This window comes from Equus quagga, chromosome 7 (genome assembly GCF_021613505.1).
Source record: "Equus quagga isolate Etosha38 chromosome 7, UCLA_HA_Equagga_1.0, whole genome shotgun sequence".
NCBI lineage: Eukaryota > Metazoa > Chordata > Mammalia > Perissodactyla > Equidae > Equus > Equus quagga.
The window spans coordinates 91,106,414-91,132,435 of NC_060273.1; the positions used below are offsets into that span (position 1 = coordinate 91,106,414).

Consider the following 26,022-nt stretch of genomic DNA (forward strand, 5'->3'; position numbering starts at 1 on the left):
GCATAGATTGGAGGAAGTGGGTGTATAAGTGGGCTTTAAAGTTGTGGGGCTGGAAGAAGTCACCTAGACAGTATAGTTGGAAAAGACAAGGGCCCAGGACTGAGCCTTGGAATGTTAGGGGGAGCCGGCTGGCACAGCGTCCAGTGAGGGGGAAGAAAACCCAACCAGTCTAGCATTTCTGGAAAGCAAGTGAAGAAATTCTAGCAAAGAGGGTGAAATCAGATGTGTCAGATGCTGCCAAGAAGTCAGGTTAGGATGAGACTTGGAGTTGACTTCTGACTTGGGAAGGATGACTGTTATTGGTGATCTTAGCACGGGTGGTCCTGGATGAGGGATGGGGATGGGGAGATCAACGTCTGATTGGAGTGCTTGGATTTTGTGAGGGTGGTAAGGAAAACAGGGCATGATGAGAATAGCACACTTTTCCTTCTATAAGGGACAACGTGAGGTCAAGGCGTATGTATCTCTATCGTTTTTTAAAGTAGAGCACTCTAATAAGTAGACTGTTTGTATGCTGATGGGAATGATACCGGAGAGGGAGAGAAGCTGATCATACCAGAGGGAGAGGGGAGAAGGTGCCCTGGAGTAGGCGTGGGGTTGGGGTGGGGAAGATTTGCTGCGTGGGTGCTTCTCTGGGCCTCTGGACTTGGGACAGCTCCTCCATTGTAACAGGAGGAAAGGCAGAAGATATGTACAGATGCAGGGGGGTTGGTAGGTTTTGTGCTGGAAAAATTAGGAATTTTTCATTTTTATCATTTGTGCAGGCTACTGTTGCTATGTTAAGGGATTCTTTTCAACACAGATATTTTGGACAATTAAATATTCATTTCTTCATTCATTCCCTTCGTCCTCCTACAGTTTAGAGAGCTTTGACTGTTTTGTGTTCTGACAACAGACATATTAGAAAAGGGGAGGTGTCAATGCAGGCCTCAATTTATTCTTTCATTTGTTCCTTTATTTATTCTTTCACTCAGCAAATATTTTTTTGAATGCTGATTATATGCCAAGCACAGTCTGGGTCCTGGAGATACAACAGTGACCAAAGTCTCTGCTCTCATGAGGCTTATATTCTAGTTTATTCTGGGCAAATAAATATCCTTCGGTTGATGTTAAGCACTGTAAGGGAGAATCAAGCAGGAGGAGGTGGTAGAGAGGGATGGTGGGAAAGGAGAGTTTATATTTATTTATGTTTGAGTAAGGACCTGAAACAGTGAGCAGGAGCCATCTAACCCCCTGGGGAGAGAACTTTCTAGACCAGGGGTACAGCCTGTCTATAAGCCCTGGAGGACGGAGTGTGTTTGGTGTGTTCAGGAGACACCAGGGTGGCTGGAGCTCAATGATGGACAGGGGAGAGTGCTAGGAGATGAAGTCCAAGAAGGAGCATGAGGTCAGGCTCCAGGGAGCTGTGAAGAACCAAGAAAGCCTCAGAGATGGGAGGGACTAGGGGTTTGAGCAGGGCAGGGCCGGGCTCTGACTTAGGTCATAGAAGGATCTCAGTGCGTGGAAACCGCCCCTAAGCCTTAACTTCTGACTCTATTCCTCAAGTCTTTTGATTGTATTCTAGTTTCGAAGTGGTTAAGGGAGATGGAGGTGTTATCTTTTGTGAATTATGTCAACAGCTTTCAGGTGCAAGATCGTAAATTTCAAGTTTTTTTCAGTGTGTACAAAACGGTACCTTCCTCAGAAGACACTGAAAAGAGACTATTACAAGAGAAAAGAAAGAAAAAAAAAGAGAGAGACTATTACTTTCCCCAGAGCAAATGTCTTCTAGGGGTTTGTAGTGTATACACACACATGCTGTTGTATTAATGTAGTCAATAATTATTAAAATTATGAACAAGAGAAGTTTAAAAAGATGAGGTAATAGCATAGATAGACATTTCAGGCTTTTTTTTCTTGCACCCCACTGGATCTCTTGCATACTCTCTGGGGATTTCACAAGCCTCCTAGTTTGGAGACAGGTCTAAAGCCCTGAGGAACTTGTTGGATTTATTAAAAATGCTGTCTAATTAGCTTTTTTTTTTTTGAGGAAGATTAGCCCTGAGCTAACATCTGCTGCCAATCCTCCTTTTTTTGCTGAGGAAGACTGGCCCTGAGCTAACATCCGTGGCTGTCTTCTTCTACTTTCTATGTGGGATGCTTACCACAGCATGGCTTGCCAAGTGGTGCCATGTCCCCACCCGGGATCTGAACTGGCAAACCCCGGGCCACCGAAGCGGAACGTGCACACTTAACCACTGTGCCACCAGGCTGGCCCACTAATTAACTTTTTTTAAAGTTAAAAAAAGCAGTACATGAGTCTGTAGAAGTTTAAACTGTGCTATAATATTATATAATGGAAAGTAGGTTTTACTTCCCCCTTAGACTTGCTCCCCAGAGCCAGCTACTTTTTACAGTTTTGTATGTTTTTTCTCAGATAGTCTCCATATGTTCAAGCATAGATATTTGTATTTCTTGTCTCCTTACATAGATCAGAACATATTGAAGAATCAGGTCTGCGCCTTGCTCTTTTCACATACCTGTACGTCTTGGATATCATATGTTCCCTTACTACCTTCGATTCTATAATTTATTTAACTGATCCTCTACTAGTAGCATTTAGGTGTTTCTAGGCTTTTTTAGTTACAGAATGCTTTAGTGAACATCTTTGTACGCATGCATTTCGAAATTTAATTGTCCCCCAACTTGATTGCATCAGTTTGTGTTCCCACCAACACTGGAACATGAAATGCCTGTATTTCTACAATTTCACTAATACCAAAAAATTATAATTTGGGGGCTTTAATCTGTGCTAATTTGATAGGAATCCATTATTTTAATTTGCCCTTTTCATGTGTACACGTCATTGTATCTCTATTTTTCTACCTATTGACAATTTATAACTTCTGATATTTCCTGATGAGTTAGCCATTTCTCATTGATTTTAAAGTATTTCAGTGTATATTAATTAAATACACTTTTTTCATGTATTGCAAATATTTTTTCACGTGCTTGTAAATTTTCCCCCATCTCTTCACTTGTCTTTTGATTCTGTTCATGCTAGTTTTTTCCCTGTGTAAATGTCTTAAATTGTGTAGTCAGGTTTATAATTAATTTCCTTTGATGACTTCTGGGTTTTGTGTTGATGTAGGAAGACGTTTTTTTCCTCCAAGATTATTAAAAATTGTTTTTTCTTATACTGTTTTCTGATAGTTGACTATCTTTATAGTCTTCAATTGGAAGGTGAATATGATTTTCATCTTACTGGCCTTTGGGGTCATATTTCCATCTGAATAATTTTTGATCTAATACCCCAAATCCTTGAATCCTTAATTTAAAACATTGTTTCTTAATCAGCGCTGTGCATCTGAATCACCTGAAGGATGCTTAGTTTTTTTCCTTTGCCCAAATACCCACTCCCAGGTCCCCTGTCCCTTTTCTGATTGTCCCCTTGAGAGGGGGACTCCTTTGGGTACATTTAGAAAAAGCTTCAGATAGCTCATTTGAAGATGTCTTTTTATTTTTCTCTCAAAGGCAGATGTTAAGAATGGTTATTAGAATTTCCTGTTTTTTTTTTTTTAAGGTTCTTTATAGAAAAATCACCCCAATATTGCTTTAAATATGACTTCATTAAGTGTTTTACAGGTGGTTAATTAGTGTGCCTGGTCAAATGGGAGTAGAGCAGGAAGGACTAATGATTTGCAGCTTCAGCCCTAGGAGTATTTACAGCCAGGTAGCCCTTACGGTGTTTACTAGAATCCTAGAGCAGAGACATCCCTGCACAATGAACTGCTTAAATAGTAGAGATGAGCCATGGCTTTGCTTAGTTAGCCATTTGGGTTTAGTAGCATGTAGATAATGCCGTGGAGGCAGGCGGAAATGTTTGGGTAGTGTAGAAAGCATGCAGCTCTAAGTGTTCCTGCTGTAGGTCTGATCTGTGGAAGTCATCTCTTCTGGTCAGCTGGGTTTCAGAAAATTGCCAGTTTGCTATGGTGCCCTCTTGGTCACCAGAGCCTAGCTAGCAAGCCCCGCTGATGTTGGCCCCACGTGGCCCTCAGGTAGATTGTTCCCTGTAGCGGCCTGTTGCTCTGATTCCTGCCTGGGTCATGATCCGGGGCGGAAGCTCTGGAACTAGGAATTGGGAGACTGGGACCCACTTGGTGTTTTGGCTTGGACTTCTTTTATGACCCTGAGCAAAAGCCACTGTCTCTGGGCCTTAGTTTCTTCTTGGAGTATGTTTTCTGAGTGTCCATCCAGTACCAGAAAGAGTTATAATTTCCCCTATTCTTAGTTCTTGCAGTAGAGACAAGTATATTGTGTCTGTACTTCTCCTCTTTTGTTGCTCTTATCTGTGAATGCATGTTTCCCCTGCTAGCCTGTATGCCTTTGAGGACATGGATGCCATCTTATTTATTTTTATCTCCCTAGCACCTAGCACTGTGCCTGATTCCCTTTTAGTAGGGTTGCAGAGAGAGGAGGGCCTCAAGGCTGGCTCCGCTGGGTCCACATCTTTTGTCCTTTTTTGCATGTAGAGATCACAGGCAAAAACATTGCTGGGAATTAAAACATTGCTGGGTTTTCATGTATCTTGCATTTATGTGGCATTTTAAATTCTTTAAAGCACCATCATGTGTATGTATAATCAGTTGTATCGCACCTGCTTTCCCGGGTCTGGTAGAGCGTGTCTGTTGCATTTTAAAGAATAAAGATGAAATGCTTTACCCAGAAGGGTTATGCTGTGTCAGAATAACAGATTGCAATGGCATCCTGTTTGTTGGCAGACTTTTGTCTGATGATTTCTTTGTCACCCACAAAACCCTCAGGGCTAAAATGGAAGGCTACTCTTAAAAAAAAAGTCATTATTCAAGTAAGAGAGAAGTGTCTGTTATACCTTATAGCTTAAATGTGACCTTGGGAAAATTGTTTAAGTCAAATTAACAATCTAACTTGCAAAAAAAAAAAAAAAAAAACGCCAGTCCAGGAGTTCGGAGTGTAATAAGATCTTGGAAACTCAGGCATGAATTTGGCCCCTTTATCTTTGGTGAAATTTGTGTAAGAACTTGGAGCACAGCCCACTCTGATAGCTTTGGTGTGTAATCATGGATTACCGTCGTATGTCATTGATAGTCATAACTGTTAATGAGAACAGTGGTTTGATTTTTATCTTGAAGTTTCCTATTAAACTCATATTATTAAAATACATTTTCAAAAAAACACACTTGCAATATACATTTACTAGATTGAAACTATACATATTGATTGTGAAGGTCTTTTTCACCTGAGCGAGTTGCATCAGATTGCCAGGGCGTGGCTGCCGTTCTTCTAGAGTCTCTACTGAGCTGTGTGCTTCTCTGACACTGAGAGCTTTTGCTGGAAAAGTGGTGGAGAAAAGAAACCTCACAATGAGATGTGTCATACAAGATGACAATGACCGTGCCCATTAACGAGAACTCTGACATCTTTTCGAGTGGGCTTCCACCACAGCATCCACCAAGCCTGGAAGAATAGTTTCCTTTGAAGATTCCCCCCAACCCTTTGAAGTTTCCCAGATGAATTATTTACTCAGAAGGCCATTTCCTTTCTAATATCAAAAATGCCATCAATAATTATTAATCTTGGTACAACGCCATGCATCTAGCTGCCCAGGGAATGTTTATTGAATTCGATCTCACTGCAGATTATGTTTAAGTACTCCTACAGCCATATCCTGTTGGGTTTTATGACAGCGTCTGAAGGTCGTCAGAGAACATGTTATTGCTCTGGTTTGACAGGTAAGGAGACCGAGGTTTAGAACCCAGGTAATGCCTTTACTTAGCAAACATGGACAGAGGACGCACAAAAGAAGCCCCGCTCTTGCCTTTGATTTTACCACCAGATCCATGCTTCTTAACTCTATTTTGGCTTAAGATTTTATTGAGCATCTATGGACTCACTCTCTACGAGGAAAAAAGAAAAAAAGAAAGTGTACCTATTACAAACATGTAAACCTTTGCTTTTATAATTACAGGGTTTCTTAGACTCCACAAAGTCTTTGAACCCCAGGTAAAGAATCTCTGATCTAACAATTGCTTGTCAGCTAGCCCTTGAATTAAGTGACTGACTTAGGGGCCAAACAGCTTGACTACTGAGAAGCAACAGGGACCCCATGCTTCTTTTTCCTCCCCTAATGCTCTTCCCACTACCCCATGCTAAGTTTGAAATGATGAACAACAAATGAGATATTAGCAAAACACTCGTGTTCTACAAATAAAAATGCAAACAGATCTCTAAGTGGCAGGGGAAACCCAGGCCGTGCATTTTGTAGTGTGGTTTCTGTTCATATATTAGGGAGCCTGCTGAAACCCCACTAAACTGTTAGTTGCCAGCTGTTTGGTTTAATCTGATCATTTACAAAAATATAGCAGTCCTCTCTGGTGCGTATGTTAAATACTGATATCACTGAAATAAATGCTGTGCCTGTGGCATATCCTTTTGCAAATGCTTTCTATATATGGGTTGTGAGAGCTGGTTTAATTCTAATTGCAGAAATATCAGTGGGATTTGTATCTGTCTTCCTGAGATGATTGGAAAGAAGGAATTTAACTTAAAGTTAGAGGCCACATTTTGATTTTTGTTCTGCATTGGAAAGAGCCATGTTGATTTGAAGAAACTCATTAATGGGCAGGTTAGTACCAGTAGTTGTCTCTTAGTTAATTAAATTTTGGTGGATGGTGGAAGTATAAGAAATATGAGAGATTTTACAAAATTTCCTATTTTGAGGATAGAGAAAAAGCCAATGGATGTTTCTACCATGCATATTAGTTTAAAAATAATTCAACGATGCCGTCCTTTGTTTGATTCCAGCATTATAAAAGGGACATGAAGAAGGCTTGCCTGTCTTTCTTCACCAAATAGCAGTTTTGCAGACCCTTACAAGTTCCCATATGTTAGTGAAAAACATTTTCCAAGAAATTGGCAGCATTGCACTTGGTAGCTGATGCCAGCTTCTTCCTTGGGCCAATTCAACAGAGAAGAGAAGAAAAAAAAATGCCTTGTGTTAGTGGCTGAATTACTCTGACAAGCTTTCACATTGCCCCTCCTCTTATTAATATTCTTTTTGATGTGAGCTTGTAAAACAGAGGATTGGCTGTTAATCTCCAAGATCTCAAGGGCTTTTGGCAGTGGCCCATAATTGATGTGTTCACATGGCTGTTGTCTGACTACTAATGATTAGACAGCAGTGTTATCTACCAGCTACATCAGTGTTGCTTATAAATCACACTTGATAAACTGCAGTTTCATTTCTTCAAAGAGTCTGTACGTGTCTCCATACTTTGATAGAACTGCCAGAGGCATTTCATGGTTCTATGACAGCTTAGATTAGGTTTATTTTTCATTTCTGTTTGACAAAATATTAGACTTTCGAACGCATGTGAGAGAGAATTTTTTTGGTCCTCCTACAAGGCACTTGGAGAACGACAGGCAGAGAAAGATTACCTGCTCTCAGTGGGAAGGTGTACAGGTTGGGTGCCAGGTCGATTTTTGCCTTTGCTGTTCATGTCGAGGTGAATGGAGTGGGGCCAGGCCGCTCTGAAGGAAGAGAAGAGCTACCGGGGAGGAAGTTCTCAGAATGTGGGCCTGTACTCAGATTGTGACATGGCTGGGGTCGGCCATCTAGAACTGTGAGATTGCACTGACTGTTCAGTCATAGTGTGTGCTCAACCCACGTGTCAAGGTATGACTCTGCTTTATAGAAGGACAAGAGAAAGCAAGGAGCTTTTACCGGAGGAAGAGGTAACAGCCACAGAAATTATCTGTCGTCCTCCTCCACTGCCCCTGTGGGGACACTTCACTGGCCCCAGGGAAACCCAGAGGGCTCTGGGCACTGCAGAGATGAAACCAGGGTGCACGCTGCGCACACACAGTGGGCTTTGGGAACCTCTGCTCAGTCTTGGGCCCTTATTCTACTATAAACTGCTGTGCCCTTGAGCTAACTATCCTCATCTATACCCCCGCCCCCCGGAAAGACCCTAAATGGTTTCTAAGATCATTTTGCTGCTTTCCTTATGTACTTTTGCATATCCCTGCACTGTTATTCCAGAACTTCTCAAAGTCTTTTTGCTAACGTTAGCTAATTAATCTTCACTTAATTCTTGAGATCAAATATTAGATTTCAAAGAAGTAGTTCTATCATAAATATTTGGATTTTAAGAAATTTTTTAAACCCAGTTTAAAAAATCACATTGCTTTTAAAAGATGTTTATATGGGTTTAAAGTGTGTCAGAGGTTAAATATTTTATCAAAATTTACAACTTTTATTCAGAATAAAATTACGTGGCAAAGATCGTAGTAGGGGTTTTGTTAATAAATTGTTATAGTTCAAAGAGTTATTAGAGCTCTAGAATATGGGGATTCAGGAGAAGGCATTGAACACCAAAGCTACGTGAAACAAATTTCTCCCACCCAACCCAACCCCACCCAAAGAAAACAGAAGTCACATAGGATCTCAGAGTGCTTCAGAGTTATTATGAAAGATATTTAAAATTGTTGGTTAAAACAAATGCTTGATAGATCTGCTTTTAATATACTATTTGGTATTTTACATACATAAAACTGTTTCTTCCCACTTAGCTTCTCACTCGTGTCCTCACTTCTAGGTGCCAAATTTGTTCCTTTAACTGCCTAAGCCTGGCTTTGACGTGAGCACTCCTTTTCCCCAGTAAATGTTAGGGCTGTAATTAAAATGAGCACTATAGTCAAGGAATAAATGTTTATCGACAAGTATTAGCATTGAAGAACAAAGGTACTTAACTAAAAGCCGCTTATCTTAAAATGATTTGTGGTTGAAGGAAATACCCTTTTTTTATTAAGCAAAACAATTTAAATGGAAGTTGTTTTGGTAATGGTTATTAGATTTTAATGCACTGTGGAAAAATATTCATGATTAACTTAGAGAAGACCGTCTTTGGGTGATGTAAATGGATGCTTCGTTTAGTAGTTTTGATACATAAAGGAACTGTATTAGAGTTTCTAATGTAGCTGTAAAATGTGAAAATCTATTAAAAAGTATTGAGTATGATTTTGATTATATAAAATATGTATGCATATGTAGGGGCTGGATGGTAATATTAAAAATAAAAACGAATATTTTTAAAGGTTTTCTATATCATCTTTAAGTAATTTTTTTTAAGAAAGTAGTATACGTATATATATCTGTGAGTTTTGTGAAATATGCCACCATTATGGCAACAATAAGTATGCATTCTTTCAGTTTAAAAAGAGATCAGTTCTTCTTGACTGATGATTTAAATCATAATTCAAATCAACTTGATTTGAATTTAGCTTAGTCTAATGCAAACACTGTTTGCAGGTGTTTATCGACTAACTGGAATTTGCTGTACTATTGAGGGAGCACATAGTAGAAATATGCGTTTTAATATAAATATGGGAAGCTCTATCGCCCATGGGGTGCTTATATTTTGATATTAGTATATAGAATATGTCCCCCATCATTTGCTTTGTTTTTTGGCTACATCATACAAAATTTCTTGTGCATTGGTTAAAAGAAATCTTGGATAGGTTATATTATCCACTAAAAAGTTGTGGCCACCTGTTTATTTTGGAGCCCACCTCTTAGGGTTCTATGTGAACAAGGTTTAGGGCAGGTTTATTTGATAGATAGGAGATTGGGTGACTTGCCCCTAAAATTAGTCTTAGTAATTTGTTATAGCCATCTAAAATCTATTCTGAAATAAGACACATAGTACAATTAAATATTCTGGAAATACAGATGCTAAGATGTGTGACCCTGTCCCCCCCGCCCCAGGCCCTCATTCCTTTTCAACACTAAAGAGTAAATAAAGTAACTAAAATGGATTAGTGACTGTGCTAGTATAAATATAACCATATTCATTTTTATTTACATTTGTGCATTCTTTCGAGACTATTTTCACAGAGTTTATTTTGATTCCTAAAGTACTCCTATAAAAAATAACTAAGGCAGGCATTTTTAATGCCATTTTTTGGATGCTCACACTAGAAGGCACCAGTTTCTGGAAGCTGAAAAATCGTTCTTCTCAATTAAAATCAAATTATATACCTAATTCTATATCTGTAAATGTTCAATTATAGATCCATCTCCAGATGTTTTGAAGTTTTTAATTTCTTTTGAAAAATCATCCTCTGATTTTCGGAGACCATAGTAGCTTGTTTTTAATGTGCTGGTTTAGCCATGTGACAAATTGAACAAGGCTAGTAAGCATGTGCTACTGAGGTTGGTGGAAACAGTGTGTGCTGTGGATAACAGTAATAGCTAACATTTGTTGAACACTTATTATGTGATGGGATAATAAGGGCTTTTATATGGATTATCTCACTTAAAGTATCTATTACATTAAATACAAGTCAGTAATACTATGATCCCCACTTTATAGGTAAGAAGCTAAGGCTTAGAAAAGTTAAGTAAAATTGTAAGATTATGCAGCTAATAAGTAAATGATCTGAGAGTCAAACACAGAGACTTGTACTGTCATTTATAACATTCTATCACTCAGTTCTAAAGTGTTAGTGGGACACTTGGCATGAGACATTGACCTGTCTGTTGTTATACTTTGAGAAGTAGCTTCTGGGACTGACCATCTTAGTTGTCCCATTCATGACTTTAGACAGTCCCATGTAGACTTCTGGATGAAAGAACTCCAGGTTTCTGAAAAAACTCGGTTTTCTGGGATTGCTTAACTCCTTTCTAGTCCCCAGCAAGATGTGTTTGAGAACAATTCCTTCATCTAATTCATTCACTTATGAGGGAATTAAGATAAAATATCCTGGTTTTCAAGATTAAAATATTACCAAAAAACACATCGCAATTACACAGGATCCTTAAGTTTCCATCACTCCCATATGAATGAAGAGGAGTAGTTTATCTACAGTGTTGTTTTTTCAGAAAAAAATTGACTTGTGTGTAAGCTCTGTGCAGGCAGGGATCTCATGTCTGTTTTGGTTATCATTATATTAGTGCCGAGCATAATGGCTGTCATAATAAAGAGGTATTCAATAAATATTTATTGAATGTTTTAAGTTATAGCTGCTTAACTTAGAATTGAATTATGCCTCTTTGTGTCTTTTTTCTGGGTTATGACTCCTGGCTTTTATTGGGAGAGCTAGGAAGCAATGGGTACATTAAGTTTTTTTTTCTTTTTCCCTCATTCAGAAATGGATCTATATACTTACTTCTTATTTCCTGTACTTCTCCCCACTTTCTGCTTCCATTTTTTCCTCCTTCCTGCTGTCTTCCAACATCTCCTCCAACCCCTTCTTCTCCTCCCTGCTAACATACATTAGTCCAAGGTTGAATGTAAGTGAGCTATTCAAAGTACAGGCATTTCCCATGAATTAGACCAGGAGTCAGCAAACGCTTTCTGTAAAGGGCCCATAGTAAATATTTTAAGCTTTGTGGGCCCAGTCACAAAATCGTGGATGTTAATATAGGTACTTACATGGTGAGGGAGAGAAGAGAATTTCTATAGATTTTTATTTTGTAATTGATGAAAATTAAAATTTAAGAATAGTAATTGAGTACAATTTGTAATACAGGTCTGAATGGAATTCTCTTTTTATGAGGGTGGTGGTAACATTTCATTTAATATGCGTTCAAAGTTAGTTGTTGCTATCATTAAATTGATTGTAAAAATTCATTTGTAGAAACAGTTCTTAGCTTGCCAGCTGTACAAAAAGTTGGCAGTGGGCCAGATTTGGCCCGCCAGCCTTCCTTTGCTGACCCTTGAACCAGACCAGGGACTAAAGATGGCCTGAGCAGGGTAGACTGCCCTGCATCTTCTTCCTCTGTAAAGGCTCATTGCTCCTAGACTGGAAAGAGAAGTTGTTCACTTTGGGGTAAATGGGATTTATAGGCTGGGAGCAGCAACACAGAGAACAAGGAAACATTTTTAAAAGTGAAAGAGTAGAAAGATAAATAAGGAAGAGAGGGTTTATGTCTGTTCAGGGCTGAGCAGTGATTCTCAATGTGAGGTGCCTTGGATGCTTCAGGACATCGCTCTGGGAGGGGCAGGATCAGGTGGGCACAGTTTGAAAAAGCGCATTCAGGATGCCCACTGCTTTTGTGATACAGCCTCCTGAGGTGAAAGCCTCATTCTTGGCGGCCAGTGACACAAAAAGATGGAGGGGGCTGGCTTTTGGGGATGGAGTCATCTAATGGAAAAGAGGTGGCTGCAGCCATGGTGTTGAATCATTATTTCTTTGCCAGGATTGAAACAAGAGGTCCCAGGGAGGTGTAGGAGCCATACTATGGGGCTGCCAACGACTGTTAGGGTGAAATTAAGGGATACGTGAGGAATCGCTAGCCTTTAAAAAGCTAGCAGTCTTGCTCTTTCTTCTGGTAGGTAGAAGGTCGGGAGGGGCCCCGGGCCAGCTCCTCAACGGTGGGCATTATCTCCTCTTGACTTCTCTGTGGTGTTGGACACCAGGCCTCTCAGACGGCCCCACAGGCGATCCTCTGCCCACATTCCCTGTCGCAGGGAATCATGATGTCCTCATCAACTGAGACAGAAACCCCAGCCTCCTCCTGGAGTTCACCCTCTTCCCCGACCTTGCTGAACGCCGCTTTCCTCCCCCGCCCTACCCCCAGCCCCGCCATGGCCATCTCCTCCATGGACTCCTGTAGTAGCTTCCTAGCATCCTCCTTCCTTCTCCATTTCCACCTGTTTGCTGCTTACCCACTGAACCAGCCGATCCTCCCATGCCCCTGCTTTCAAATCCCGAGTGCTCTCTCCGAAGTTCACCATAACCCCCCAAATTCTTTGCCTGGACTCTTCGTGAGCTGCTTGATTCCCCAGCCTCAACTCTCCGTCTTCTCCCTGACTCCCTAAGTGACGATCCCCTCCACTGACTGTGCCCAGCACAATGGCTCAGCTCTGCAGGCCCCTCCCGACCCCTCCCCGGGTTCCCTCCCCTGTGCTCCTCGGGCTCCCTCCTGCTGTTCAGATCCTTCTTGCACACGCCCCACGCCCCGGCCTACCCCTTGGTGCTCCCACAACGTGCTGGGCCTAACCAACGGCCTCAGCCCTGACCACAGGCTGCTCCACGGCCACTGCGGGTCTCCCTGTAGCCTCGGGGCCCCTCTAGGGCTCCTGTTAGGGCTCCTGGAGGATTGCTTGGCACTTGGGGGCATCTGGCAAAAATTTGTCAAAGGAACAACTTCCCCGACAGTGAGAGAGCTTTAAGCAGCAGCCTTTATAAAGAGGAGGGCATAGGGTCAATACACGGTCCCCCTGTCACACAAACTAGGTCCTTATTACCACCCTTGGCCCGTTGATTTCAGGACCTCTGCATGAGGCGAGGAAATAATAGTCTTATTAATTGTGCACCACCACCTTTCTGCATTAGCATTTGTTTCCTTTTATCTTAAGGTGGAATGGCTCTGCATCTTTTTATTAAAAATTAGGTTTTTAAAACATTATGAAAGTAGCTCATGTTCATCCAGCACAGAAGGCTGTACAATCAAAAGGATCCCCACATGCATGTTTTTATATGGATAAAATTTCTGAAAGGATGCATAAGAAACTGTTAGAAGAGAGGTTCTCCCTAGAGAATGACCTATTGGTTTTTAAAGTCTGTTCGCGGGAGGGAAAACAGAATTCTGGATGTGTGAGGAGGTTTTTTGTGGGGGGGTTCTGTGAGAAGAGACTTTTAGAAGTTTGAGTTATGGTACAGAACTTGCTAGAGAGCACGACAGCCCTCTCCGGGATAGCCTGTGGCCTCTTGTTTTGCTCCTGACCCTGAGAGGTAACTTATCTCGTAAGTCTTCCGTTTCCTCAGTAACAAAAGCAGATGAGAAAACCCACCCGTGCCTTTTGGTAGAGCTGGAATAAGAATGGGTGTGAGCTCCAAGGTGTCCTTAAAAATGGGTATGTAGGTGGCCATAGGAGGTGGGTTTTGTTCTCTCTGTACCTTCCATCTCTGTTATAAACTGTGGAGAGCTCTATTGAGTTGTTGCATTTGATATGCGATTAAAATGTCAAAGTTTTCATTAATTTATTGAGATTGATCAGTATTTTGAACCAGCGTTTGGGAGGTATGGAGGGGAGAGGGGTAACATGTTCATTCTGAGCCTCTTAGACATGAATTTGTATGAGCAACGTTTAGATTATGTAGGGAGGAGAGTGAATGGTACAAAGACAGTGTGCTTGGCAAGGAGTCAAAGTTACCCCCTCTGTGGCCCACCCACCATGCTTTGGAAAGGCAGGTTTTTGACTCTTTCCGTGATACCATCGTAGTTCCCATACCGTGTGACTCAGGCACTCCCCTGCTATTTAATTTATGACCAGCATGTATTGCATTTATAATTCAAATATCTGAAACTTTAGTTGTAAATACTCCTTTTAAGTGGTTGCCAGGGAGATTCTCTAGTATAAGGTAAAGAAAAGAAGTGCTGTTAATTGAGAAGATTAGGAGTAAGGTGATTTTTCCCAAACAGGGTACCCCCCTCCCCATCATGTCTGTCCAGAAGGGTGAGGGTGAGATGCCTCCAGCCTTTGCCTAATCTCAACCTAATTTCAAGGAGGAATTGGGGTCATTCAGAGACAGGCAGTGTGTTGATGGCCACTATCTACTAAACTCGATATTCAGAGGTTTTAAAATTGATTTCTACTAATATAAGTGCACCATGTTAGCAAAATCCAGAGTTAAAAGTCCAGAGTTTTACCACGTAGCTTCTTTAAATTTCACTCTTAAAAATTGGGCGCCAGATGTAATTTATAGAACTGAGATTTGTGTTGGACTTTCCAGGAATTCAGCTTTGTATAGAGTGTAAAGGGACTCGTGAACAGGATTAATCCAAGAAGACAGACCGTTGTAGTACTTTCACGAAGGTCGGTCTTTGTGGCATATTTTGTCTTTTCAGTGTCTTTGGAAATAGGCAGAATGAGAGGAAATCAGAGAACTCTTAGGAACAAGCTATGAAAACACTGATCATTTACTGTTCCTATTTAAAGCACACCCAACTCGGAGCAGTGGAAGATGTCAGTGGCACTTCTAAAGCAGATGAGGAATCTGGAGCTCAGCAACAGGACAGGTTTTTTTCAAAGAAGGCAAATGAGGCTAAGTATGTGACAAGTGATGTGGTCTGGTGGAAAGTGTGCTCAGGGCCTGAGTCACTGTGTGTCCTCCACCTCCACCAGTGTCACTTTCCTATGGAACTCTACAGTTGAGGGCCTTCTAGGGGAGAATTTGGTTGGCTTCAACAAATAAAAATTTAAGACATTGACTCAAGTAGTTTAATTATACTCTGTCTTTAGGTGCTTATACCTTCTTTTTTTCTTTGAAAAACTGTCACAGCTAGAGAATGAAGTGAAAAATAGTCACTATTTAAAGTATATTATACACATGTGGCTGGCTGGTGTGTGCCTCTGCTTTGTGACCTACACATAGGATCACTTCTGGAGTCATACACTAACATTCAGTGAACTCCCCTTCCCCCCACCTTGGAGTGGCATTCCGTGATTTCTTTGTAGCTGGAAATGGAAGCATCCATCTTGGCCCCACTGGCCTTGGGGCCAGAGCCTTGGTCCGTCCCCAGGCTGACTCCTACCAGGTCAGCGGCTAGGCCTTGAAAAGGCACCTGAGCAGCTGAACCTTTTGCTTCATATTTAGGGTAGCCTCTGGTCTTCACACCTGGGAATGAGAAAATGAAAATAATGGTATAATTCCCAGTCATTGTACATAGTTGTAGCTTTTGGAATTGGATGATGTAAAACAATAACAACGCCAAAACAAAGCCTGAGCTTTGGTTTCAGTGAGGTTTTTAAGTGAGGTTTCTGAAAGGATTGCAGTATTTGCTTGGACGCTCCGAGAGGCTCCATTTTAAACTCTGTGCAATAACAGGTAATTCAGGTGTGTGGCTTCTCGCATTCAGAAAAGGTCAGAAATTACCTTAGAGGAAGGTTTCTTTTCATCTTGTCTTCTATTTTATGTTTAGAAGAGTTTGCTTTTGCTGTTAGATCAGTGTGGATTCAAATTCTGGCTTGGCCACAGACCCCAAATGACATTGTAAAGTTACTTACTTTAATCAAATTTCCTATTTTCACAATCTTGTGAAGATTGCAGGAGAGAATGCACGGTATAATCCCTCCTGGGTTTTGTGTGTTAAATAGTAGCTGCTCATGTTGTTGTTATTTTTACAAGAAAGTCTGTGGACTGAAATCAGAGAGGCTGGCCTTGAAGTTCAGCTCCCTGGAGAAGTTGCCCGTCCTCAGAGATCTTCACTTTCTGCCTCTATAAAATGGGGATGTTGTGAGAGTTAAAGGAGATAGGAAATGTGTGGGGCTTGCCTTGTAAAAATTTGGTCGTGTTGTTTTCACAACAAGCTGTAAAGCGTGCCTTGCTTTGATCACGGTTCTAAAAAAAAAAGTCTCCTATCTATTTAGGAAAGACAGAATTAGCAGTGACCAAAATACTGTTGTTCCAAGTTTGTCCATCAGGGATGGAAATTAAACCTTGACAGTCCATTTTGGAGAAAAGATCAATGCCTAAGGAAACAGTTTTTTAAGCTTCCCTTGCTTTGCTAATGAAGCAGTGATGTCAGGCAGAAAGGGTGGTTAAAATGCAAAGTGAGAGACTGCAGCAGTGGTCACCTTTAAAGAGCTGTGATTTCCCCTACACGAAGTGCAGTCTCTGTCTAATGCCTTTTAAATTAAAGAGGTGACTGTGGGCAGTCTCATAGAACAGCCAAATACCGGGATACGGAGAAAACGTGAGCATTAGGTAATTGTGCCCCAGTGCACTCGTAGAATGTAAAAATATTGACTCTGAGCAAAATAAAATTACCATTCCACTCTGGTTGGTGGTGATCTGAGAATTCCGGGATTGAGGGGTTAATAGCAAGATGAGCATGGAGATTTGTGGCGACAGATGGAAGAAACCTGGGGCAAGCTCCCCTGTCAGGGTTCAGACCTGCCCCGGGGTGTGGGAGAGAGTCTTTTGTTGGGGCTTGCCCTGGCCTGGCCTCAGCCACCCCTTCTCCCTCTGCCTGGCAGCACTAGCCATTCTTGCAGCAGAGCCACCTGACTGTCTCTTTGTTGGGTGTGAGGGGAGCAGGAGTGCCCGCTGGAGCACCCCTAGCCCTGCCCTGGCGACTTTTCCTCCTGTGCTGTCAGTTTCCGGGTACTGGAAACCATCACTGGCTGACATAGTCAATGCTCCAGTGATGCAAAGCTGCTGCTGCCGACTCTCCAGCTTTGGAGCCTTCCTTGCTCATCAGCACTCAGGAAGCCCTTGAAATAAGGTGAACAGAGAAAATATTGCAGAATCTCACTGCAGAATTTTTTTTCCAGCCCTCTGATTACACACACTAAGTGCCGCTATCTGTGTAAATAACCTTTCCTTCCCCGCCTCCCTCTCCCCTCTCTGCTCCCCCACTCCCATGCTCTTAGGCTCTCTCAAGTGATAAATAGCCAGGCTACTGCTCAGCGTGCACCAACACCTGGGAATAATCATGCAAAAATAACAGTGAGAGACTGCCGCGCGTCTGTTCTTGACATTAACTTTCCTCAGTTTGACAGGCTGCCACCACCAGCTGTTAGACTTATGGGTCTTTTTTTTCCACTGGAGATGGCTGCTTTCCTGCTTTCCTCTTTGGAGCTGTAATAGGTTACATCAGTGTCCCATCAAGATGACAGAAAAGAGCTTTGACAAAGGAACCATTGCTAAAATTGGCCAGTTCTCCATTCTGATCTTTTATTCCAGTTGTTAGGATTATTAAACTAATAATTCCCTGTTGATTTTTAAAATGGAATATCTGATTATTCTTATTTTAGGGTACTTCCTTCCAGAAAGCTATTCATAAATATGAACTGCCTTTCTTGCATTGCCTTTGAATGTAGTAAATTCTAGCATTTCGCCTTATAGGGCCAAACCACCGACTGATTTCCTTTTAGTTCAGGTCTCAAGTATATTAGTAATAATGATGATAATATTGACAATGCCAGTAGCTTTTATTTATTGAGTGCTAGTCTGTCCCGGGTCCTGAACTAAGGTTGTTTGTATGAGCTCATGTAGTGGTCCCATTAGCCAGGTGTTATTTCCATTTTACAGATAAAGCCACTGAGTCCCAGAGAGATCAGGTGACTTGCCCGAGGTTACATACTCTAAGGGGAAAGCTGGATACCACCTCCAGAGACTGAGCCCTGTGCCACACTGTCCCCCGCTCCTTGCTGGTTTTTCTGCTTAGGCCACCACGGACAGCCCATTGGATGGCGTTCTGCAGTTACAGTTGTAATTTTGCTGTATTTGTGTGATTATTGGTTAGTGCAAGTCCTGCCCACTCCTGTTTTGCTAGCAGGCTGCACAGTGCCTGGCACACAGCAGGTGTGTAGTAATTATTTATTGGGTGGATATGTGATCCAGCTTAGGCCGGTAAAAGGAGACTTTTGGACGAGCAGTGCATGAAAAGGAGGTGCAGCTAGAGATTAGTGGAAGGAGATCTTGTAGAAGTGTAGGGCTCATCAGGACCTCTGATGAAGTGGGGGTGGATTAAGCTGGTCGACTGCCGCCAGAGGCCCGTGTATGAAAGGAGCGGTATTTCCCCAGGCTCAACTTCTCAGGGTTAAGCCCTTTTTCTTATACTTTTAACACACTTTAACTGCACTTAACCATGCATTTGGAGGGGATTATAGATTTATGTTAAATATAGTAGGATGTAAAAAGGAGCTTTGTAAGGTTGCGTGCAGGGTTAGGGAACTGCAATATCAGGCTGGGGACCTTTTTCAAAACCAGTGCTTACTGAGCTAAGTAAGCACTGTGTTGAGCATTCACTTTGCTTGAATTATCTCATTGGGTCCTCACTGTGACCCCATGCGGGTAGTTGTTATTCTTCCTCCGATTTCTTAGATCCAGATGCTGAGCCTTAGAACAGCCAGGTAACTTGCTTAGGGTTCCACACAGCTGGTACCGATAGGGCCAGGATTTGAACCCAAGGCTGTCTGTGAACACAGCCCCGAGGTCCAGCACTACCAAGTCGGAGTGTATGCTGCCTGCTCACTGGAGGGAGTCCTTGCGGGAACTGTTACTCCCCTCTCTCTTAACAAGCCTCATTGGTTGAAGAAATTATGGTTCACTGTATGGATCAGTGACCTGAGAAATCAGGGTGCAGTGGAGTTGATCTTTTGTATAAGGCAAAAATAACTATTGAAAATCCTTTAAAATCCTGCTTTACATATGGTACATGTGGCTTTGTGTTAGACACCATGAGATACACAAGGGAACTGAAACCTTTTGGGGGGAACATCTCCCACTGGGGGCATTAGCTGGCAGAAAGAATTGGCCACACTGAATTATTTTCGTTGCACGTCTCTTTTGTCCGCTAGTGTCTGTTGAACTCCTACTGTAAATTTTCTGCTTGTAGGATGCTGCCCTTTGATGCTCACCTGGGCTGCCACTAGAGATGGCTTATTGCCCTTGCACAAATGTGGGTCACATTTTTCTCTAGAATGAGAGGTTGGGCTAGATCACCTTCTAGCTAAAGCGTTCTGTGATTGTCTCAGGGAAAAGCTGGAAGCGCAGACCCAGCTGCCTACGTCTGGGCAGGTTACTGCTAGGCTCAAGGGAAACTCAGCCCTGTCAGTTGAAGCCATGAGGATTGTGGGCCCTGCATTGGATATTATCCAATTATTATTTTAAGAAATAGTGCAGTTCAGGCTTTTTCTTAACTTTTTGTGTTGGCAAAAAATTGGAATGTTTTTAAAAGTAGCACCCCTGCCAAATAGAACACCTCTGGGAGTGGCTGTAACTCCCCAGCCCCCTCTCCCGTTGGTGACTTCTGGGCAAGAGGGACCCCCAGTAGACCACATGGGTGGTCTTTGTTCTCTACTCCAAGTCCTAAAATCCCAAGGGAGAAAACTTCCTTTTCTCCTCTTGCTGGTAGTGATGAGCTGGTACCTATGGGAATGGCAGTTTTGAGCTACCCCGAGGAAGCCAGTGGAGGGGAAGGATGAAGAAATTCACTTGTAAGTCAAAGAGCTGAACCTTTAAAACTATATTACCTGTCAAGTTTACCTGTCGAGTTCAAGAGTTTTAGACTATTATCGCATTGGGGACTATTTATAATTAAGTTCCCTTTTATAGTTAAACTCTCTGAACCTTAGTTTTCTCATTTTAAAACGTGGGGACAGGGCTCCAAGGTGCCTTCTGTGGATGTCATCAAGTAAACTTTTTCTATCGCCTTTGGATTGTGTTAATGGAAATAAACAGAGTTAACTTGCTAATAGGCCCATGGCCTCTCCCCTCAAGCCGTCTAGATTCTTTCCAAATTTGATCTTTGGAATTATATAACTATCCCAAATAGTATGTGAGTGTGTGTGTGTCTGTATGCAAATATATTCATAAGCAGAGTTATGTTGAAATAGAGTTTTAGTCTAGAAATTCTGTTGTGGTAGGATTTGTCATCAATATTAGACGGACAAAGAATACATTTTCCAGTTGAGGAAAATGGGCCTCAGTGAGATGAAATGACTCTCCAAAGTCACAAGCTAATTAGTGTCAGAGTTGGGGCCAAAATCCTAGTGTCAACATGCCCTATGCCTGTAAATTCTGTTGCACGCATTGTCATTGTGTCCTGACCTCCAAAATCAGAGAATTGATGCTAAGACTCCTCACCTCTTTTTATTCCATTTTCTTGTTTTTCCTGTTGAAGCTATATTTATTCTATTGTAATTAATGTAGGCTGTCGATCAAGAGATACAAAGAATATTTTGAGAATATTGTTCCACTTTGTGTTTTCAGTTTGTATGTATAGTGGCAGATTACGGTCAATTTACAACTATACAAATGAGGAGGTTGGGAAACAGGCAGAAAAAAGTTCAGTAACTGGTTTATAATTTTCTTTGGTCTCTCTTTTTTTAATTTTGGAAAGTGATTCTAACCTCACACAAGCTTTTATCTGTAATAATGCCTACAACGTAGCATTCGCTATTTCCCCCCTTTAAATTTCCTTCCTCAGAACCGCTTTCTTCATTTGTCAGCTCAGTTTTAAAATAGGAACTATCAGTGCGAACTTTGATCCACATTAAGCTGCATTTACACGAAAGCATAAATCATCCGATCTGGGGTTTGGGGTTGTTAAATGCTTTTCTTTCTTAGGCTCTGTGATCAAGAATGCAGAACAATAAAAAGCGTGGAGCGAAGGAAGTTTTATGGCAGCTTTGAGAGCAGGAAATTAAGTTTCTTTAACATGCAGTTGGATGAAGGCTGTTCCGTTGCGTCTTGGATCACTCAAGCAAGTGAACGTCAGTTTATCATTTTAGTGAAATGCAAACTGTAGAAATAGTTCCTACAGTCATATGAACAAGGAGCCCACACAGATGACTGCTTCAGCTGTTTAACTAGGAGCACACTTCCTCCTGTGACTTCTCTTGAATACGCTCTTGTCGTGTTTTTTTTTAAACAACAAAGACTGTATAATATTATGTCTGTAGCCAAGTGTTGATTTCTTACAAAGGTCAACTGGGAATATATGAACAGACTAAGATGGCATTTTACCAGAACAACCTTCTATGTATCCTTTTCACACATATGATTTGTTAGCCCAACTGATAAAACATGCACAGTGTCGTCCCTTGTGTGTGGGCGGTGTCTCTATACACCGGGAGGACATAGGTGATCTGGAGTCCTGGTGCGGACGTGCTTTGTGCTTGGCTCTTTCCCATTTGATAACCTGTCAGCAGGGCCAGCGCTGTTCTGTAACACTCAACAACAGTTGTTAAAATAGGCTGAAAAGAATGAATGAGTTGGTTGGTGATCTACCTATTTAGTACATGCATAGTCTTTGGTTTCCTTGTGGCCAGACTCCTAAACTTTTTGTGGTGAAGAACTCCTTTGGTGCTCTCCTCAAGATAGGGGTGCAAAGGAGATATTGCACCTCAAGGTCTTATATTGGCTGTCATTTCTGTTTCCTGGATTTAGGGAGAGGACTGCTGACTCTAGGTCAGACTCATCAGGGATCTTTACAGGTTGAACCACTAAAGGACTTGTGTGTTGGAGAAACTCAAATTTTTTGATATTGGGCACTTGCATTTATTTTCTCATTTATATGAATTCTGCTAAACTTTGCAGTAGAACACTTACTTAGGAGTTGATGCCTAATACAGGCTCATAATATCCGGTTTATGTGTTTCAGTGTGTGTAATCAAGTTTGTGTATTTTATATATTCAGCAGAGTAAGTTAATATATTTTAGTAGTGATTTAATTCATTATGGTTTATAAAGTACTTTGAAAACAATTTTAGTCCATCTCCCATGCTTAAATGTCCAATGATGCATATATGGTGTTCACTGGAGTTTCTCCTTTGAGAAGTATTGTAATTTTGGAAATAAGGTTTCATTACAAGTGGGAAATAGTCTTAATTTTGCAAAGCGTATTTCATTCACGTCTACTGAGGTTAAAGGTTGTCTCTTGCTGCTTTTAGAAGGACATCAAAGGCCTGCCTGTAACTCAGGAAGCTACAGCTCCAATGTTTACCTTGTTTGGCATGAAAAAATAAAATGATCATTTCTATTCTGCTTTATATTTTGGCACCATTAAAACACTCAAAGCGTATTATAATTGCAAATGGAATTTGGAATGGTGATATATTCTAGAAGTGATGTAAACAGATTGCATTGCAGAACCTCACGGGATGCAGCCCCACTGCAGTAAGCCTGTCTGTCTTTCAGGTTGACCCCCTGTTTACAGTGCCAGCACCACCGCCGCCGATTGCCAGCAGTCTCACGCCTCAGATTCTGCCCTCCTACTTTTCCCCATCTTCATCCAATATTGCAGCACCGGTTGAACAGCTTTTGGTTCGGACTCGTTCCGTGGGTGTCAATACGTGTGAAGTTGGAGTAGTGACAGAGCCAGAGTGTCTTGGGCCCTGTGAACCTGGGACCAGTGTGAATTTGGAAGGGATCGTGTGGCATGAAACAGAAGAAGGTAAATACTTTTTTATTTTTATATATTTATTTTTATGTATTTCCCCATGCCCTCTTCCCCGTGATGTATTTATGTCCACCCGTAAGGGGAATTTGCTTTGTTGTGTTCAGAGAGGAGAGAAAAGGGGTTTTTGTGCTCTCTGGATTTTTGTTGAAATAAGAACTGTTTGTCTTTTTGTCCTTGGCTGCTTTTCCATTCAGGATGCATCAGGTGCCCCTCAAAGTGGTTCTCGCGTTAGGTGCTAGCATGGAAGGACTGTGAGAAGCAGGGTGATGGTTGGCCTTTCCCCTAAGAGAAATCATGGACAGTAGAAAGGGAGATAGATCTTAAGTTCATTTTCTCCTTAGTATGCCAACTGATCTGTCTGTCTTGATGTGGTTGTTTTTGCGTTGTTGAGGCCTGTATTTGTCTTGTGAATTGAGCCAGGGTTCTTGTATTTAGCGAGGGCCATGGCCTTGATGTGGCTGTGGCTGGTTGGTGCTCAGAGCTAATGAAGCCAAGGTCAAAGGCTTAAGCCCCAATTGCGCCAGTCACTTCTCTTCTATGGGCGCAGACACAGCACCTTTCCTGCCCCTTAACTCAGCAGGCCATCTGGCAAGTGCAATCTATTAGTCCCAAGAGAAACAAGGTGCAAGAGAAGTGATCAGGATTAATCTATTGTTACTACTGGATATACAGATCACGTGTATGCCATACTGATAGTGGATCCAGACCATAGTTGGCCACATCTCATAGCACATAATCATCAAGTGCCACGTGTTTCAGATGGCCAGTGTCATTGACAGAGGCCAACAGATAGTTAAAAACTAAATACCAAGGAGAGAGCTGCATTGCTCCATTGGGTAGAAGAGATGAAGAAGCGTGCCCCAGGGTACACCAGGGGAACAAAGGAAAATGAAGAACATGGGAGAAAATTTTTCTTCCTGTAAGCTAGGTTGGTCAAGGATGAAGGAGATGACAGTTGTCAATGTCACGGTCTTTTGAGAGAGGAGTAAGAGCAAGGTTGAGGGAACCAGAGGGGTCTGAGACTCAAAATCATTGTTTAGGTTCTTCTGTATCAAGGGGGGAAAAGTGAGGGGTGAAACTCAAAGAGGAGAAAGTAAAATGTATGCAAAATAGGCTGAGTGGATGGTGGGAAAGGGGAATGTATTGGGGGTAATTGTTGGGAAAGAAGTAGTTGAGAGAAAATAGTTAAGGATAGTGACAAACTGGGGAATGAAAGGAGAGAATAAAAATGAAGAATGAAAATCAGGTGACAGGTGTGAGCATAATTGTCAGAAGGCAGAAAACAGCTCAAGCTGTTTTAAGATAGAAAAATAGTTCTTAGAAAAATCTTGAATTCTGCATATTACATTAAATATACTCTTGTAGGATATATGTCATAATTAGATAAAAAATTTTGTAGCTAGCATTAGTAAGGAAAAAATAAAGGCTTGATTATATAAGAAGGAATCAGAAAGAGAATGCAAGTAGTAGATGTGGGAGCTGTCTTGCTGGCTTAAATGGAAGTGATAGTTAAAATTTACTTTTGGCTTTAGAAACTTTGGGGGTTTAGGGGCTTCTCCCTCTTGCTGCTTTTAACCGGGAAGCCATTTTATGTACAAGGCAACCACATTGGGAAGAATCGATGTTGGAATTAAAATTTTCCCATCTTGCTTGCCAGTGAGACACCTCCAGTGCAAGGGGTCCCATGTGGGGAGCAAGCTGCTTTCTCATTGCCTCTCTTGGGTTGTGCACAGTTTGTCTTCCCTTAGATTTTCCTTAGAGCAGAAGTCGTGGAGAAGGGCTTCAGAATGGTGTCCTGGTGTGAAAAGTATAGGAAAGGAATCCAGACATTAATAAGGTCACAGTTAATTAGTTTGTAGGTGCTGAGTTTCAGGAACAGAAAAAGATTTGGAAAGAGTAAGGGTTAATTTCCATCAACTCGAAAGTAAGATTTCCTTGTATTTAGACAATTTACTCATTAGGATGAAGCACTGTCTTCCGTTTCTTAGCTATGACTTAGCACTTGTCAGTTTATTACTTGTCATGGTTTTATGTATTCCACTGTGGGATAGGACCGAGTTCCTGCAGTGTGACCTCACTGGGTGGTAGATGTTGTAAAATTAACCACAGACTTTCTGGAACAGCATTGAGGCTTGGGTTATTTTTCACTTTGCTTAGAAGTCTGCCGGGTTTTGACTTTAACTTTAGCCTCTAATAAAGGATGGGATTATTTAGAAAAAAATCTGTTTAAAAACTATAGCAGTACATGAGTTGATATGAAATTCTGATCCTCTGGGTGTATGCTTAAAGAGCTTTACAGTATTATTATTATTTGGTAGTGATACATATAAAGCCTTTCCAGTTCCACTCTATTCTCTGAAAAATCAGTCTCCTGAGTTTGATATACCTGCTCTTCGCTGCTGTGATCCCTCCGTCCCTGTGGATGTCTTCCGTACATACACAGACTGATAGCTTTAGAAGCTTTTCAGGCACAGTAGTGGAGCCCTCAGCAGCTCCAGCCTTCGTTTAACTGCCTCACATTGTCTAGAATTTGGAATGTGTGGAGTTTACTGTGGTGACAAGAAGGAGCTGGAGCTGTTAATAGAGTTATTCTTGCTGAATAAACTAAACTTCTGACCTCCCTAGAATTTAAGAACTCGTCTTAGTAAAGGCCTGGGTCATAAGATGTGTGTTTAATGTGCAACCATTTTCAAGAGCATTCCATTTGCATTTTTTCCTCAGTACAGTGTGTTTAAAGCTCTTGTACCAATTTAAAAATTAAACCCACTTGACCATTAATTTTTCCCTTTCGGGAAAAACAAAGAGAGAAACAGAACAAACACATTTGGAGCCAGTTTGGCAGAGTTAAAAGAGAAGGATTTGGGGAGAAGGGGAGGGGAAAGTGAGCCACTGTAGTTTTCTGGTATGAGGTTTCACTAACAAAGACCTTCGAGTCGGGCACTTATGAAACTGCCAGTTGCCTTTGACTAATGCCCTGTAGATTGAGTTGAATAAAATCTCTTCCCTGCTATTTTCCTTCTGAAGGTATTGTATAACTGGTAGTGTTTTCACAAACCTAATTTGTTATGTGCATCCACGCGTGT

At 41.5% G+C, this 26,022-nt stretch overlaps 1 protein-coding gene across 4 annotated transcripts in view; it reads left to right on the top strand.

Annotated features, from left to right (window-relative positions):
- Positions 1–26,022, top strand: part of ZNF608 (zinc finger protein 608) — a 100,647-nt gene that overhangs the window by 21,459 nt on the left and 53,166 nt on the right. For all 4 annotated transcript variants that reach the window (XM_046667841.1, XM_046667839.1, XM_046667838.1 and 1 more), the window contains one exon: positions 22,678–22,933. In XM_046667841.1, coding sequence (XP_046523797.1) covers positions 22,678–22,933 — 256 coding nt within the window. The remainder of the gene's footprint in view (positions 1–22,677; positions 22,934–26,022) is intronic.